Below are 18,991 nucleotides of genomic sequence, written 5' to 3'. Positions count from 1 at the left end.
GAATACACCACATCTGGGTGTAATGTCACATGGCAATATCTGGAATAGAACATGGGGTCCTGCTGGCTGTGCAGTGACTGAAAAGCTGCACTCACCTGAGTGTGCAGGTTTATCATGTCGGCCTCCATCTCTGAGTTGGACTCATTCAGCTCGTTGATTTCCTTATTGAGCTGCTTGATATCTTCATCATCGTCCAGCACTGAGCAAGATCAGAAATTCACTATTAGCAAAATGAATGTGAAGACAACTAATAGTCCTGCGTTGGTAGCCTGTTATTTGGATTACACTCAGCATTTAAACTATCTAATTGTAATCTGATTGTTGGGGTTTTCTCTCTGTTATAGTAGTGGTTTTACAATATAAAGTACCTTGGGGCAACTGTTGTTTTGCTTTAGTGCTATATAAATAAAATGTAACTCTCATTGGGAAGTATAGGAGGAAAAACAAATGTAACACAGGCATAATTTTGAGCAGAGAGGAAACATCAGTGTTATGCCCTTGAGTCAAAGGTCAGCGGTTGGTGTGTGTGCTGATTGAGCCACATAAGCAGAGTGATAAATAAGCTCAGAGTGAGACATCATTTCCACAAGAGATCTTTGTATCCTATGTGCGGAAATGGAGCGAGGGAGCGTCCTGTTCACTAACCTATCTTTGATGTACCCTTTCGTTTATGATGTCGTGAAAAGTGCTCCGGCAGTTATTAAATAGGGACTAGTTCATGTTCACACTAAGAGTGCTCTACACGTTCGCACCTCGGAAAACGTTCGTCTTTGTGAGTATTGACATGTGTAGAGACAGTCGTTATATGTGTTTACATGGAGCGAACTGTATGCTGATGTAATGTACATGTTAAGCTAGGCTAATCGGCAAGTTGTTATTAAGATGTGTATTAGCTAGCAACTTATTTTTATTTTCTGTGTTTCAGTTACAAATAAGAAATAGCAAGGAGAAGCCTTGAGAGACATAAGGCTTTAAAAGGATCTTCAATAAAAACAAGAAAGTCAAGCCTTGTGTGGAAGACCTCTTCTATTTGTTCGCTAGCTGTCTAACCTCACAGGGTCACGTGTCGTGAGGGCAGCATAATCAGGGTTTCTTACCATCACTGGCTCTGAACTTTGCAGTGATATACTCATCTCCAGGGAACTTGGCTCTTTTCTTGTTGGCTGATGCTCTGGGACAACCTGACAGACTGAGAGAAGCAGCTGATGAGGATCAAGAGCTCTTACATTCTCACACAAGGCTGAAATAGTGGACATGGATGAGAAGGGAGACACACACACACACACACCTTGAGCAACCCCTCACTTTTTCAGATTTTGCCAGGGAAATGGAAAATAGGTTTTTATTTAAATGTACAAACATACATGAAAATACAGCAAAAATAGAATTTGTACATTTCAAATGAGCTTTATTGTAAATATTTTGCATGGCCACCTTTATTATTTGTCAAAGAACAATTCAAAAAACCCTCATGGAACTGAGTTCTTGGGGCTGGTTAACCTTAAATTGTGGCCCACCATTGGATCCAGCCCTGGGTCCATGGGGCCTGTTCGGGCACAGCACACAAAAATAACATAGTTTTGCCACCCTGTGGATCCACCACCCATGGGTGCAAGCACTGTGGTTGGGTGCAATGTTTCTCTATAGAGACTTCAGTGCCCACAATGTTATTGGAAATCTGTGCAGTGAGTGAGTGAGTGAGTGAGTCCCATCCCAGGGGAGGGTGGGGTAAATAAAGTCATAATGGGCCATGTTCAGGACCAATTCGGAGGAATCCAGCTCATCTGTACCTGTCACGGCAGTGGGACCAGGGGTGTTGTGAAGCAGTAGAGCAGTATCAGAGCACCAAAAGGGCTGTGGCTTTGGCAATTGTAGAATCATGGGTGTGAGCACCATGTTTGGATGAGATTCACCCTCGCATCTCAACATTGACACTGACATTGTGGGGCTGTCAAATTTAACAAAATTCAAAATACTGTCTTTACTTTTTAACATTTGAAATGATACAGAAGCTTGAAAAGTAACACAAAATTAGCTGTGTTTCCAGAAAAAACACAAAAACTTTTCAGAAGTACTTAAGGTTTTGTGAGGGCACAAAACCCTGTTTAAGCTTCTAGACTTCTGATTGGCCAACATTTCTATACGGTTAGGATTTGCCATGTTCTTGACAGCGTTTGACTTTATTTTTTGCGTTTACATGTAGATGGAGATATTTTTCAAAACTGCATGTGTGGATGGGATTTAAAGTAAAAAAAAAAAGAAAACTGAAAATATCTGTTTCAAAAATACGCGCGTAGGTGTGGACGTAGCCCCAGAAGAGCAGTGGGGACAGTACATCTTGGTATTTTCAATTGAATTAAATTTTAATCATACAGTGCTAAATCATAACAACCGTTACCTCAAGATTCTTTGTATTATCGCGAGTGATGGGAGAAGGGAGCCGGAGATCGACAGACGGATTGGGGCTGCAGTAATGCAGACGCTGCACCGGTTCGTCGTGGTGAAGAGGGAGCTGAGTGTAAAAGCGAAGCTCTCAATTTACCGGTCGATCTACGTCCCTACCCTCACCTATGGCCACGAGCTGTGGGTAGTGACCCAAAGAATGAGATCGCGGATACAAGCGGCAGAAATGAGCTTCCTCCGAAGGGTGGCTGGCCTCTCCCTTAGAGATCGGGTGAGAGGTTCGGCCATCCGGGAGGGGCTCAGAGTAGAGCAGCTACTGCTCCACATCGAAAGGAGCCAGCTGAGGTGGTTCGGGCATCTGACAAGGATGCCCCTGGGCGCCTCCTGGGTGAGGTGTTCCAGGCATGTCCCACCGGGAGGAGGCCCCGGGGCAGACCCAGGACACGCTGGAGAGATTATATCTCTTGGCTGGCCTGGGAACGCCTTGGTGTTCCCCTGGATAAGCTGGAGGAGGTGGCTGGGGAGAGGGAGGTCTGGGCCTCTTTGCTTAGGCTGCTGCCCCCACGACCCGGCCTCGGATAAAGCGGATGAAGATGGATGGATTGTCCTCTTCACAGGGTCAGTGTGCTGTCCTGTGACAGCCCTGAAGGTGGTGTAAGAACTAAAACTCCATCATTCATCTGAATCATCATAATTCATCTTCTGATACTTAATATCTATGATACATTTCTTTTGAGCCAAAGTAAACCAAATTATAATCTGGCAAACACACACCCAGTGCTAATGAGCTATTGTTGCCAACCTGAGCAGCTCAGAATCTTCTTTGTCATCCTTGGTAGGAGTTGATTTGACTCCACTTTTCTTGGCTCGGGGGCATCCAGACAAACTGGCACAGAGGAAGAAAGTGGACCACACAGAAAAGACAAAGCTTTGCTTAAACATGGGCTAAATAAAATTCTTTAAAAGAATGATCTCAAAAAGTAAAAAAGTCATTTGTATATTTTGAAACATGTAAGCTAATATGGGTGAGGCTGATTCTGTTTAATGTGCATTTTAACAGTTTACAAGGACTCAGTACATTTACAGTGAGTTTATGTGAACATTATATTCTGTTAGCTTAATGTTTGTCACTCAATGTCAGCTTCTGTCTTAGTGAGACTGGTGGACTGTGTAAGCAGTAGGGACCAAGGAAATAAGTCTACACACAGACTTTTTTTTTTTTATTATTGCCAAAGTGTGACATAAATACACTGAGTAACTGATGTAGTCTGTAACGAATATGTGATTAGAGAGGCAAACTCTCACCTGCGATGTGAAGCATAGTTTCCAGTGATGTGGCCTGATCCATCACAACCTGGAGTTGGACACCTGAGACAAACACACCCACACCTATCTGTGTGTGCGTATGTGTGGTCGATTTTCATGGTGGAGTTGGTCAAAGACCTCCCAGGCAATGAAGCATGTGGTGCAATCCAATTAGGCTGTCAGTAGTACTTCAGGTCTCCCAGCCCTTTGCCACACCTTTTGCCAGACAGGAGGAGACACCAGGTGTTGCTGTGGATAACAATATCATCCAAGTAAGCAGCAGCAAAGTCAGAGCAGTCATGTAATACCTGATCCATCAGCCGTTGGAAATTTGCTGGAGCTCCATGTAGTCCAAATGGTAAGACTGTAAATTGGAAAAGCCCCCATGGTGTTCTGAATGCTGTGAACTCTCTGGACCGTTGAGTGAGTGGGACCTGCCAGTAACCCTTACACAGATCTATTGTGGTCAGGTACCTTGCTTTTCCCAGACGTTCAAGTAGATCATCAATTCTTGGTGTCGGGTAGGAGTCAAACATGGATATGGAGTTCAGGTACCTGAAATCAATGCAGAACCTCATACTCTCATCCTTTTTGGGTACCAAGACCACAGGGTTGCACCATTCACTCTTAGATCTTTCGATGATCCCTAGGGATAACATCAAATCAATTTCCTTCTTCAATGAAGGCAGCAGACGTTCCGGGATCCTGTAACTTAGTCTCACAGAGGCACCTTCTCGTACCACAATATCATGTTCGACAATGTCAGTTCTCCCTGGATTCTCTTGAAAGACTGCTGATTTACACATTTCTCTCACCTGCTGCTGCTTGTCCTCTGGGAGATGGCTGAGATCATAATCCAGAGAGCCAGCAGGTGGTAGATATTGCTCATCTGCTTCATCTTCTTCAGGCACTCGCCGTATGAGCATTGCATCTGCCTTGTGTTCAATACGCTCCACCCACTCCTTCAGAAGGTTTATATGCAAGACCTTGCTTGAGCGCAACTGCCCTGGGGTGGACACCTCATATGTGGTGGGTCCCAGCTTCCTCATGACTTCAAATGGCCCCTGCCACTTTGCCAACAATTTGTTGTTGTCACTGGGGAGGAGCACGAGCACCTTTTGTCCTGGCTCAAACGCACGCTGACGAGCAGATTTATCATACCAAGACTTCTGCTGCTGCTGGGCCTCCACCATATGTGATTGAGCAAGTTCACTCATTTTCTCCAACCGTTCTCTCATCTGAATGACATAAGACAAAATGTTCTTGGGTCCCTCCTCCGCCTTGTCTCCCTCCCAGATCTCCTTTAACAGAGTTAGAGGGCCGCAAACCTCATAACCATACAACAGCTCAAAAGGTGAAAAACCTGTGGAGGCTTGGGGGACTTCTCTATAAGCAAAGAGTAGATATGGCAGCCATTGATCCCAATCGTTACCACTGTCGTTGACAAACTTCCTGAGCATCTGTTTCAATGTCTGGTTAAACCGTTCTGTCAGCCCATCAGTTTGAGGGTGGTATGGTGAAGTTCTCAGACTCCAGATACCCAACAACTGATAAACTTGCTTTAACAAAGTAGACATGAAGTTAGTGCCTTGATCAGTTAGTATTTCTCGTGCAAAGAACTGCACTAAACAAAATGCAATGGGCTTGGCCTTTATAGATTTTAAAGGGAACACCTCAGGATATTTTGTGGCATAATCTGTTACAACAAGCATGTAACGATTTCCTGCTTTGCTCCTCTCAACAGGCCCTATTCATCCATTCCAAGACGCTCAAAAGGAGTGCCGATGACAGGGAGAGGTTGGAGTGGAGCTCTATGGGGGATTTTAGCAGATGTTATCTGACACTGTGGGCAACTTTTACAAAACTGAGCCACATCTTTGCTAAGACCAGGGGCCCGTTCTTCGTACGTCGCTTACTACATCCAAGATCAAATGACACATCCAAGATCAAATCATCGCGCTAACCGTGAGCTCGCTAATCCGGTTCTCCGAACACACCTGCTGTTGACGATTAGTACAGCTGGATGAAGTAATGTGACATCACTGGGTGTCGTAAAAGGGGCTACGCATCGATAGTAGAAACATTGATCGGCGACCCTCTGATTGGTCGGCGAAAATGTCGAAGGAGAGCGATCGGTATTTTTCGGCAGCAGAGCAAGAACTCCTGAGTGAGGGATTTCAGGAGTTTAATCAGAACGCAAGGGAACACTGCAAAGGCTGCAAAAGCAAGGAGAGAGGGCTGGCAGAAAGTTACTGACAAATCAAACTCGTAAGTAATTTAATAATAACAATAATAATGGAGTGGATTGATATAGCGCTTTTCAAGGCACCCAAAGCGCATGACAATACCACTATTCATTCACTCTCACATTCACACACTGGTGGAGGCAGTTACAGTTGTAGCCACAGCTGCCCTGGGACAGACTGACAGAAGCCAGGCTGCCATATCGCGCCATCGGCCCCTCTGGCCAACACCAGTAGGCGGCAGGGTAGATTTATTATATTACACTATATTATATTATATTATATCCCCTTTCACATTAGAGCCACAACAGGACCCACTAGAACATGGGTACAAGTAAAAGTGAAATATAAGAATATTCTACAGAACGGTAATGTTTATCACTTATATTGCTTTTCGTCTCTTGACCCTGAAATAATCTGTTTGTTTGTTCATAACAGCAACCAAGAAAAGGGCAGAGCAACAAAAGACAGGTGGTGGTCCTGCACCCCCTCGTCAACAAGTTGGTTAAATAATACCCTCACGGGAAAATTGATATCTCTCAATGAGCACACTGTCGCGCTGAGCTAAAGGATCCTGTCTGTCCCGCAATATGCGCTGGATACTGAGGACTCTCCTTATTAATTTGCACCTTCCGCAATGGGTGGCTCGCGTAAACAGACAGGACATGGCTGCGACAGGCTTCCCAAATCCACCTTCGCTTTTATAGCCGTGGTCTCTCATCTTGATTACACGAAGTAATTTACAATTACTACTCTGAAATATGAATTACATCTGTAATAATCACATACATGTAATAGAATGTTAATAGTACATTTCCCTTTTGTAGGAAATGACCTGTATGTATCTGTGTGACATCAATACAAGGATCAAGTGCTGCATTATCTTTAGTTACATTGATGTTATTTATTTATGGTGAAACAGTGGTGGAATATCGCTGTTGCTTTCGTATACATGAAGCGGACATACCCGAGTGGCCGCGATCTAATCCTGTTTACATAAAGTAAACCTGCTCCCGAGCAGGTTTACGCTTACGGCTCTGTTGCTATGACAGCAAGTCCCGGATGAGCTTCAGGGAACCGAACGATCCAAGATCACGCGAAATCGTCAACAATCAAATCCAGCTAACTTACTTAGCGAGGTACGAAGAACGGGCCCCTGGCCAGTAGAAATGATGTTTGATGCGAGCTGTGGTCTTGTGTTTACCAAGGTGGCCAGCCCACGGAATAGAATGCCCTAAGGTGAGAATGGCGTTTCTAACCTTCTGGGGAACCACCAGCTGCAGCACAGACCCCTGCTGACGATAGAGAATGTCATTTTGCAAGATGTACTCACTGTTAAGAACCTGCTCCACTCCAGCTTCCGTTTCTTTGGCCTTCCGGAAAAGAGATATTAAAGATTGATCAGATTTTTGGAGTTCAGCAATTTCAGTTGGAATATTAAACCCTAGGGGTGACGGTGTTGGCTCGGCGTCTGTTAGTGTATCCACAGGTGAAAATTTGAATTTCTCCTGCCTTCTTTGTCTGCGGGTCTTCCGTGGCTTCACCACAGTTGTCTCAAACTCCTCATTAAAAAAAAGGCAGGGCACTCAGGATCTCAGAGTGGGTACTGACTTGCTTAGCCTGAGCTCTGGTAACAGCTACATTACACTCCTCAGTCTGCTCAGACTCCAACAAATCAAAAAGCACAGGAAGGTCACGCCCTAACACGACAGAGTAAGGCAAACTGTTCACAACACCCACATTCAGCAGATACATCTGGTCCTGAACTTTAATGTAGATGTCAGCTGTCGGATATCTTTTCTCATCTCCATGGACAAAACAGATTGAAATTGTATCACTGGTGCGAACAATATTAGGTGGGGCAAAATCTGAGTGAATAAGAGACCGAGAACTGCCAGAGTCAAGAAGGGCATTGAGTAGAACCCCATTCACTTCAATCTGACTCATTTTGATGGATTTGTCACTCTCCTGCTCAGGATCAGCATTAGAACGAGGGGCAAAGCACATTTGCACCATTTTAGCAGAATTTCTTGGGCACATAGGTTTTGTATGGCCCTCTAATCCACAAAGATAACAAATGAGCTTCTTACCAGAGGCCTTTGGTGGTCTAGTGATAGACTGAGAGGTCTTACTGGTGCTTGTATTTGCTGAATCCAGATGGTTTTGCTGAGATATGTCCCTCGATGCCTTCCATGCATTATGGCTCCATGCTTGCCCCTTCTTTCTGGCAGCAACAAAAACATCAGCTAACCGAGCCGCTTCCATTGCTGAACCAGGGTTGTGTTCTCTGATCCAAACCTGAAGCTCAGGAGATAACATTCTGAGAAACTGCTCCAAGATTATAGTTTCACCAATGTCATGAATAGTTTTACCCTTTGGCTGGATCCATTTCCCATAAAGCTCCTTCAGTCTCGCATATAGCTCACGAGGGCTTTCATCTGGTTGAACGTCCAGGGATCTGAATCTTTGCCTATATGTTTCAGGGTTAATGTCATATTTTGGCAGAATAGCTGATTTCACTTTATCATAGTCTAATGAATCATCAATGTCCATGTGAACATAGGCACCTCTAGCTTTACCAGTAAGCAAGGGTATCAAATGAAAAACCCAATCTGATTTCTGCCATCGATAAGCTGTAGCCATACGTTCAAATGTGATCAGGAAATGTTCAATATCATCAGCTTCAGTTAATCTTTCCAATCTGCCCTCTATTTGTAGGGGAAACTGAAATGCTGGTGAAATGGCTGGATTGGAATTAGTCATAACTGGTTCAGCCTGGGCCTGCTGAGCAGAGGAAGAAGGATGAATATCAAACTCTAATGATTCAGAGCGAGCTTCTGCAGAATCTGATGGTGATGTTCTGACTTGGATTTCTGACTGCAGAAGTCTAAACTGATGTTGAAAGGCTTTAAATCGCTGTTCTTGTCGTGCATTTAACTCACTCTGTTTTGCATCCCGGACATCCTGTTGTTCCATGTGAGCATGTAGCATATTGACTAGATCAGACAAAGTAGGCTCCTTTTCCACTCTCTCCACAACTTCAGTGACTCCTGAGGCTCCATTTTCCTCCTCTTCGCAGGTTTGCTGAGCAGATCCCTTTTTCTTTTCATTCTTGCCACCACGATGCATTCTTCTTCCTCATGGGGAAAACAGAAGAAAGAAAAAAAAAAAAGACCTGTGTCCAATACTGGATGATCCCACTGCTGCCACCAATTGTCAGGGACCAAGCAGTAAAGCATAAAGGACACAGGTGGTTTTAATTCAAAAAATGGGTTTTATTGACCCAAAAATATGAAAATATATATTTAACAAAGCCAAAACTTAAACAGGCAGACCAATAAAAGAGGTCAGCTCAATAAACTCAAGATAATAATTAACAGAACCTCAAACAAACATATGACAAACTGACCTGCTGAAATGACACACAGGGGGACTTAAATACTGGTTTAGCTAAACCAAATGACACACACGGGGGAAAATAAGATGGCTGCCATATAACCAACTAATACAAAACATTTAAACAAACATGAAACACCCCCCAGGCAATGAAGCATGTGGTGCAATCCAATTAGGCTGTCAGTAGTACTTGAGGTCTCCCAGCCCTTTGCCACACCTTTTGCCAGACAGGAGGAGACACCAACCCCCAGGTAACTCAAACAAAGAAAGATGTATTAATATAACATAAAACAGAACTTTGACCTTGCAAGGTTAATATGTGTGCACGCCATATAAACATTGGAAGGTGTGATGGAAAAATGAATACATTTAATAAAGAAACGATATTGAACAATAAGTAGAATATTTTAAAGTAGTGACTGTAAATTAAACTAAAGTGAACAGCGGGTGGTGAGGTGTGGAGCTTACCATGTGTGGCATGCCATCACAAAGTGACACTGTACAATAAATTGTACAGAGGTGCTTACCTGTTTGTTGACTAGTTTAAAATTAATCAACAATAAATTATTTGTCCTGATGTGAGTCTTTAGAACATTTCAGTACTCTGTCTTGGAAAACAAAGTCTTTCCTTATTGGAGCCGCACCAACTTTAGGTCACTTCCTTCTGCTCCACACTGCCAGCTGCTCAGTGATTCAGAATGGTGTAATGCTCAACTTCCCAACTCGAAACCTATCCAGTTGATCAAAATTTGAAGTCCAGAAAAAAAAGCACTAATTTCATGTTTGACTAATGAGTTTGGCAGGCACGTCTGTTGGATCACTGATGGCTGTGTCTTTTAATTTCTCTTATAGCTGCATTCATTACTGTAGTGCTGATGTCTTTCTTTAAAGAAACTGTTTGAGATTTTAGGGAATTTTGCTTATTTGCTTCCTTGCTGCAAGTAGGATGAAGAGATTGATCCCATTCTCGAGTTTGTTTGGGAAATATATTAAGTTACAGCTATTGGCCAGTTAGCTTAGCATAAAGCTGGCTGATAGTTGTATTTGACAGAAAACTCAGTTAATTACTGAGGAGATATTTAGATTATTACAGAAAGGAGGCAACATCAATTAATTACTGAGGTAATGCTAAATCAGAAATTAAATCACATATCATGCTTCATCTGTTGGAGCCATTTTTTGGCTGGGTGCAGAGAAGTCCATGCTATCTGCTTATCAGGAAGTGGCTGTGTTTGAAATATAATAGGCTAATAAGCAACTGTTCCAGATGCCCATAGTCTGACATTTGAATTCATCTGTATTTTGGCAAGAAATCAAATAAGCACTTTGGCCAAAATGTTAAACCTGTCCTCACACTTAGCGATGGTGCTCTGAGTACTGACATTTCCCTCTGGCCAAAGCTCGAAGCCTGGAGTTTTGCCAGGTGAAAGAGCCTCTTATGAACTGTCAATATTATGTCATGCTATTACGTCTCACCAGCAGCCGCCTCCTGTTTTCAAAGTAATCCAGAAAGGAGGCAAGGGCACCCTTTGGTGGTGGCGTTGGCTTTTTAGTGGGCTTTGGATAGTCCACTTTGACGCCTTCTTTCCATTTTTCTTTCCCCCAATCTTTCCCTCCTTTCCTGGCTTTCCTCTTCTGTCGGCTTTCTTGGCACCCTTGTCATTCGGTTTCTTCTTCTTGTCATGCTTATCGTGCTTTCCCTTCCTGGTAGGAGTGATAACAGTGATGACTTCTGACTCCTCTGGATTGCTTGCTGTTGGCTTGCTAGGCTCATACTTGTCTTCATACTCGTTAGTCAACACCAGCGCACAAAAGCAGATATTATTTTTCATTTTCTTCACTGATTCAAACATTGTGAGAATGATTTGGTCTTGAGCTGGTGTCGTGGTAAACTTTTCTTTGTACACACAAAAAATGATGGTGAAATGAGTTATGTTGGCTGCTAAACAGCTATTTCATTTGAAAAGCTCCAATGAAAAGTGCGGTTATCTCCGGGTTTTCGGTGGGTACCGTTCCCTCTCTGCGGTTGTAGTAGTATGGATCAGCGGCCTTTTTGTGGTGGGTTTTCTGGTTGTCGTTGTAGTTGCTCTGGTTGTTGTAGTAGTCGCAGTGGTGGTCGTGGGCTGGGTTGAAACCCAAGTTAGTAAAAATAAAACAAGCCATTAGTAGGATCAAGAAATTGAAAGCCAAAATTGTGTTTCTACAAGAAACTCATATGCTAGGCAGTGAGACAAATAGAATCAAACACAGATGGCCAGGTCAAATTTTATCACCTCCTTACTCCTCCAATTCTAGGGGCGTTATGATAATGATACACAAATCCATACCTTTTCATGTTGAGCATGTGCGTCAAGATTCTAATGGACGTTTTGTTTTTAATACTACAAGGTAACCTACTATCTACTAGACTCAATTTAATTAATACTTATGGCCCAAATGAAGATAATCCACATTTTTATAGCAATTTATTTCTTAAAATTTCAGATTTACAAGGTAAATGTATAATTGCTGGGGATTGCAATTTGCTTTGAACCCACAGAAGGATAAATCGTCAGGCATGGATAACACTTACAATAGAACACTAAAGGTGATCAAACAATTTATGAAGGAGTTCAATATAACCGACATATGGCGCGATCAAAATCCAACCAAATTACAATATTCTTGCTGGTCAGGTACACACAAAGTGTATTCCAGAATAGACTACTTTTTGGCATCAACTGAGCTGGCTCCTTATACAAAAGATATAGTATACAGTATAAGGAAATAATAATATCTGACCATGCAGCCGTTACTTTGACTTTCATAGAGTCAAAACTGATTAAAACTCGAATTGAATGGAGGTTTCAATTGAAGTGGATGCAAGACAAACAGTTTCTTGAGTTTTAGGCAAGCAAATTAATGAATACTTTGAGCACAATTCAAATCAAACATCGGCAAGTGTGAGATGGGACGCCTTCAAGGCATACTTAAGAGGGCAAATTATAAGCTATACTAGTAAGAAAACAAGAGAACGAAACCAAAAGATAAAATATCTGGAATAAAAAAATAAAAATGTTAGAAGAGACCAGCTTTCAATCAGGCCAGAATAAGGAGGACAATGTCAAAGAATTATTACTATTGAGAACGCAATATAACGAAATGACAAGCGAAAAAGCAGCTGTACATTTATTGAGATTAAAGTAACAATCCTATGACCAAGGTGAAAAACCCAGCAAACTCCTGGCTTAGCGTATAAAACAGCAGCAATCTGAAAGGGCAATTACCAAACTTGAAACTTCAAATGGAAATATCATAATAGACCCAATCGAGATAAACAATGCATTTAAAGTTTTTTATGAAACGCTATATAATTCAGAATGCAACAATGAGGGTGCCCGCAGGATTCACCATTATCTCCACTTTTATTCCCTTTAGCTATTGAACCTCTGGCAATAGCGGTTAGAACCAGTGGACAAATACAAGGTGTTAAGATTGGTAGAAAGGAGCATAGAATTGCGTTATTTGCTGATGATGTCATATTATTTTTAAAGCAACTAAAAACTTCTGTGTCTGCTGTAAAGGATTTAATAGACCAGTTTGGGGCCTTCTCAGGGTATAAAGTAAATGTAACAAAATCATCATTAATGTTACTTAAACAAGGGCTTTACTGTTAATTCTGAATTCACTCATCTAGGCATTAAAATAAAAGATGTGGTGGTACTTAAATATAATACAATTCTACAGAAAATTTCCAAAGATCTGGAGCGTTGGATAAGTTTACCACTATCTATAAGTGTTCTTAAAATAAATGTATTACCTAAACTCTTGTATATGTTTCAGAATGTCCCACTGGCTCCTCCTGCTGGATTGTTTACCAAACTAGCGTCATTAATCAGAGAGTTTATTTGGAACAAGAAGCATCCCCGCATTTGTTTGTCTTTGTTGTATCTTGCCTTTGATACAGGGGGGTTGAAATGCCCCAACTTTTACTGGTACTATCTGGCTATTCATCTAAGGACAATAATGTTTTATTTTTCATGGAAGCAAATTCTCTTAAAATGCCATTAAACTTGTACTTATACTCTGCACAGCCAAAACAATTAAAGAAAGAAACAAATAATCCTATAGTCCGAAATATGATTGAAGTTTGGTTTACAATAAAAGAAATTTTGAATATTAAGAATAATCTCTCTCATTTTAGTCCTATTTGGGGAAAATGCCTTATTTGCACCAGGAAATGTGGCAGATAAAGGTGTTAGGAAAGTGGGTGATCTTTTTTGTGATGGAATAATGGTTCCATTTGAGGATTTAGCCTCAAAATTTCAAATCCTCCAAAAACACTTCTTTAAGCATTTACAGATTTGAAGCTTCATTTCTTCCATGCAAAATCAGTCTCCCAACCTTCCCCAGTTAACTAATTTAGAGGAGTTAATGGTGGAGGGGAAAAAAGTGGTAACAAAGGCTTAATTTCAACATTCTATAACTGGATTGTCTCTGCCTCCCCAGAAACATCAGTTTCTAAGTTATAATCTTGGAGAAATGACCTAAATATTAATATTTCTGAGGAGACATGGAAGTCAATTTGCTTAAAATGACCCCAGGTATTTAAACTCATTTACCTTTAATACCTTTACTCCTTGCATATTTCAGATGAGCTGACCATCTGATGTAAAAGAATACATATTTTGGTCAAGGCATTGAAACCGAGGACAATTTTGACCTTTTCCGTGGCCAGTGGTCAGTGAAAACACTAAAAACAAGTGCAAGAACATACATTACATACTTTTCTCTTGCGCAACTGGTATGTCACTTTTTGTAGATGCTCCACCTCCTTTTTCAAATCCTGTTTAGTTTCTCTTATTGTGGCTCCGGCACTACCGGCACCCTCACCCTGACCTGGGCTCACCATCTGTTTATGGTACAAATTAAATATGTTTTGTTCATGATGGAGTAAATGATTATATATGAAAGAAGTCCAAACAATCAAAACTCTTACCAAGGGAATCAGGGCACACATTGTTACTGCTACACTGGAAGAGCGTTCTGTCTAAAAGCTCCTCTGTTCCTGATGACTGCTGCTCTTGCTGGGAAGCATGTATAATGTAAACAGAATTGGTCCTAGCACTGAACCCTGTGGAACTCCATAATTAAGCTCAGTGTGTGAAGAGGACTCTCCATTTACATGCACAAATTAATTAATTATCGGAAATAATTAATTACATAAATATTTACAACAAATGTAATTAATTAATTATTGACACATTTAATTATTTATTTATTTATTTATTTATTTCACATTTTAATTAATTATTGCCACATTTAAATAATTATTTAATTGTGTATTTAATTAATTCATTTTGGCACAGTTGACTCCTTCAGGTCTCACCATGAAATAATTTTATCTGTCAACCTCACCCATCAAACTCAGGAGGCGGGGTTAACACTGATCGAGTCAAAACCATTGCTTTGGCCTGGTGGCCATTGTTTTTAGCACACAACAACCAGCATGTGGAAACTCACAGAACTGAACTTTGAAAAACCCTGTTTGTGTGCCACCAAATACCGTTTTAATATTTTTTTTAGCGAGAATGTAGTGATTTAATCTTCATATGTCTGGTCGGTTTGTCAAGATACAGCCTCTTTGCAAAAGTGCTTCGATGATTTTGGAGATGTCTGCCCAGGATAGACCCGTTTGCCTCGCAAGCAATCAAGTTGTTATTACCACTGACAAAGCGCAGGCCCCGGTACACAGCTGTAATAACCCCCGCTGACACTGACTTCTTTTACTGAGGTTATATTTATCGGGGTTTTATTTCCTGATGTTCAGTCGCCAATTCTGAATTATAACTAACATTAAAAACATGTTTAAGGAGGAGAGAGAGCAAATAAATTTGATTAAGAGCTGATCTTTGGGTTTTTGTTCAGTAATCAGCGTGACCTGCGTATAAACGTATAAATGAGATAATGTTGGTGTTTCCGTCATGTAGTAACTGCTGGCTTTAACTGTACAAAGGTTGTTCGACACTATGAAACACATACAGACTTCATGATGTTCGGCTAATATTTTTATTGTGAATAGTAATCATGAGGGTAAACGGACCTGTACACCACGGAGCGAGGTCAGCATATCCACGATATCTTCAGCTCTATGAGTTAACAGTTTCCCAGCTGACTAGTCTAACTGACATCTACGAATATGTCACGGGTCATATCAATATGATTTTACAGAAGATCATCCTTATTACTGCCAACTATTCCAGAGACGTGAAAATCTACAGCATAAAGAACAAAAAAAATATAGCAGTCTAACGCAACACTGTAACAGAGATGAACCGTCAGTTTGTCGCAGATCAAAGTGGAATGAAAGTGATTGGTTGAACAGGTGTTCGTGATCTGTGTTTTCTGCATTTTCATCAGTGTAAGAGACTCAGCAGCAGATTAGAATAACAGTTACACATTTAATAAATCACCAAATGAATACACGCAAGAAACGAGCAAACCTGTTCCGACAATTTGAGTTTGTGTTCCCTCAGCTGCAGACTCGCTACTGTTTAAATGTTTGAGAGGAAGATTAGATATAAAGCAAACGTCAAACATAGACTCAGTCTGCGTTCACATTTGATATGAGGCCAGGACGGATAATGGCTGTGTCCTGTTTGAAGATCATATATGTAAAATTGTTGTCTGACCTCCGTCGATCCAGCCGCTCAGAGTCCGTGGTTACCATGGTTACTGCATAAGCACCTATAATGTAAACAGCTGACACAGCGGAAACCTACCGGGAGCATGGGTGTTTATGGTTTTCATTGCAAAAGAACCGTCTGTCTATGTTTCAGTGCCCTGGTCTGCCACAGTTTCCACCAGCCCCACTCCAGTCTCAGCAGTTTAGTGACCTGACTGTTCCATTTTTAACTTTTGGTGTTTCTGCCTATCACAAGATTGATAACTTCAGTCAGCACTGTAGTGCATCATTCTCACATCAGAGGGACATTTGAATACTGTTTTATACAGCATATGACTGGAAGATGAATATCAAGCAGGCATAAGTGTGATGTTGATTGAACTGAGATCTCCTACTGTCATTTCTGTTGCTGGAGATGTCCACTCTAATTTAATTTAATTTAATTTAATTAGTTTGCTGCTTTGAATTATATGCAAACATGTCCATGTGGATTATATAAGTTGCTTGAGGAAGAGAAAATATGTTCATCAAAAGAAGACAGTTGAGGTATCTAACCAGGATTCCTCCTGGACTCCTTGGTAGGTGAGATGTTTTTGGCCATGTCCTACTGGGAGGAGGTCTCAGCGGGCTTGGGGAATACTGTGTCCTCCAGGATGAGCTGGAAGGCATGGCTGGGTTGAAGGAAGTCTGTCAAATTGATAAGCAGAGGAAGTGGTGCAGCACCTGGTTCTGTTTGTAGAAGCTCAGATGTAGGGGCAGCCAATCAGATGAAAGCTGGCGTAAATAGAGGAGGGGTTGGGGTGGGGGCTCCAAAAGACTGTAGCATGCAAAACCACTACTTTGTACAATTTCTGTCGTCTACAGACAAAATCATCTTAACTTGTGATCTTGTAAGCTGCTGGTACTTGAGTTGTTTTATGCCTTTGAACAGAGCCTGGTGGGTATTTGGTCCTGCTTCTGGCATCAGTGCTAAGTTACACTAATCCAGCTGCTGGGTGTAAGTTGTTATTAACTGGACTAGTTCATTTATCTATCTCTAGTATGCATTTGAAGAACTCATAATCTTCTGTGTTCTCCCTAGCTGCCCTGGGCTTATCCGTGGCCTTCATCTTAAAATTCAGAGACAACATGTTCCATGTGCTGACTGGCCAGTTCACTACTGTTCTGGTCACAGGCCTCTCCCTCTTCCTCTTTGACTTCCACCCTTCGCTGGACTTCTTCCTCCAGGCACCCACGGTCCTGCTGGCCATCTTTATCTACAATGCCAGCTGGCCCAAGGACCTGGAATATAGCCTGCAGCGGGAGAAACTACGGGTCATCAACGGGGAGGTGTTTGAGAGGTCAAGAGGGGTAGGAGACAAACCACAAATCCTCAGTAGTCACGCACACAAGCCCACACACTCCTTTTCCTCACACAACTTCGCTCACCTAACCCCGATGTATATCCACTTCCTCTACTCCCGCCCACATACCAAGTGCTCTGCAGGAAACTTGGCTCTTGTTTCTCTGTAATGTCATTTCTTGAGTGCAAGAGGAAACCTGATTCCCAGCTATGAAAATAGCATCCAGGCTCATGCTGGAGCCTTACGTCATAGAATTCCTTTAGTAGTCAAGTGTTTTTTGATGGAAGAAGCTATTTAACAATACAGTAGTCTGTGGGGATACTATCCTGGAATTCTTTTCATCCCCAGCGTCCTGTTCTGTATTGAAGAAACCCTGTAATTCAGGTGAAATGCCAGGTTTCAGGTGTTTGTTTCTTTGCGAGAGCACTAACAAAAATACCCTCTCCATTGGCAGCCGTGGCTTTAAAATGCACGGTACTTCCCCGGTGTTTTTCGGGGAGTAAATACTGCCCTCCACTTTCTGAAAACAGAAAAAAGATGTGCACAGTGCCTCAATGTCTGCAGATTTGTCCACTGGATTTGATCACTTGTTCATTCATTCTGATGCCTTGTCTCTTTTTTGTGTTGCAGGACAGTGAGGAGCTCGATCTCCTGACAAAGGTAAATGCAGACAGTGTTTCTGATGAAGAGTCCTTGTAGTAATGACAGAGCTCACTCCCAAGTATCCAGAGGATACTCTGCATCTTTCCTGCTGCTGATATCGAACTGGACAATTGACTGGATGGAACATGGTCACAGATTGTCTGTGAAAGCATTTATTTGAACAGTGATAAGCAGGTAAACGGTGAAAGATACTGTTGATAGATTATATGATAGACTCCTAGAATTAAAAACAAAGTGTTTAATAACAGAATTAGCGAAATGTGTATATTTTGGAAACGTGCCTGTCTGTGGATGACTGCTGTCATTCATATGGGGGAAAGTACCAGCAACGCTGTTTGTTGGAAAATAAGTGATACTTTTGGATTCATTATGGATTCCTTTTATGGACAGTGTATTTCTTTACATGATTCCTGTTGTACATGCTGCTATTTGACTGCTTGCTGGTGCTGGACGTCTAAGGACCAGAAACTGCAGTTTCAGGATTGTTTTGATAATAGATTTGTTTGAAATTGTGGTGATTTTGAATCTTTATCCACACTATGATGAATTCAGTTTGTATTGTACTGTGGAAGAGGCAGTTTATTTTTTTTATTTGTTTATTTTCTGAGCCAGAATAAGTGGTATTGACATAATTGCCACTAATGCCTGACTTTCTGTCAGCACCACAAACTCCCTGCCTCTCTTACTTGGGGCTTGAATATTTTCTTGTTAAACTGTAAAATAACATTGTCTAAAGATTGTTGTTTGTGCCATTAAAATCCTCACGTGTAAATGCATTTTCTTGTAAAATAAATGGCAAGTTGTTTTACTTCTGTGCAAGTAATGCAATTTAATACAATCGCTGATGTCTTGTCATAAATTTGTGCATTTATTTAAATACTGAGGTTTTCTGGAGGAAGACCTAAAGGGTACTAGCTGCTCTAACTCCATGTTTTTCTTCTATTACTTTGCACATGCTTGATAGCTGTTTTAGC

At 41.5% G+C, this 18,991-nt stretch overlaps 1 protein-coding gene across 2 annotated transcripts; it reads left to right on the top strand.

The window, feature by feature from the left end:
- Nucleotides 1-662: 662 nt before the first annotated feature.
- LOC146606802 (UDP-sugar transporter protein SLC35A5-like) lies at nucleotides 663-18,808 on the top strand. Of its 2 annotated transcripts, XM_085349398.1 has the most exons (4): nucleotides 663-772; nucleotides 926-17,008; nucleotides 17,093-17,361; nucleotides 17,985-18,808. In XM_085349398.1, exons 3-4 carry the CDS (start codon nucleotides 17,140-17,142, stop codon nucleotides 18,051-18,053), a joined length of 291 nt encoding a protein of 96 aa, XP_085205524.1. In that variant the 5' UTR covers nucleotides 663-772; nucleotides 926-17,008; nucleotides 17,093-17,139; the 3' UTR covers nucleotides 18,054-18,808. The 2 variants fall into 2 exon arrangements, with proteins under 2 accessions (XP_085205524.1, XP_085205523.1); XM_085349397.1 differs by having other exon boundaries at nucleotides 926-17,361.
- Nucleotides 18,809-18,991: the final 183 nt, after the last annotated feature.

Source organism: Diplotaxodon limnothrissa, unplaced genomic scaffold (assembly GCF_057381915.1).
Source record: "Diplotaxodon limnothrissa isolate DT_005_m unplaced genomic scaffold, D_limnothrissa_male_GT1.1 unmapped_scaffold_7, whole genome shotgun sequence".
Taxonomy (NCBI): domain Eukaryota; kingdom Metazoa; phylum Chordata; class Actinopteri; order Cichliformes; family Cichlidae; genus Diplotaxodon; species Diplotaxodon limnothrissa.
Note: the sequence above shows the minus strand (reverse complement) of the source record. Positions and strands in the feature narration are given on the sequence as shown.

Coding starts and splice junctions, on each gene's coding strand:
- LOC146606802 (XM_085349398.1), top strand. CDS start 17,140: ATGTTCCATGTGCTGACTGGCCAGTTCACTACTGTTCTGGTCACAGGC. Junction 17,362..17,984: donor TGTTTGAGAGGTCAAGAGGG/GTAGGAGACAAA, acceptor TTTGTGTTGCAG/GACAGTGAGGAGCTCGATCT.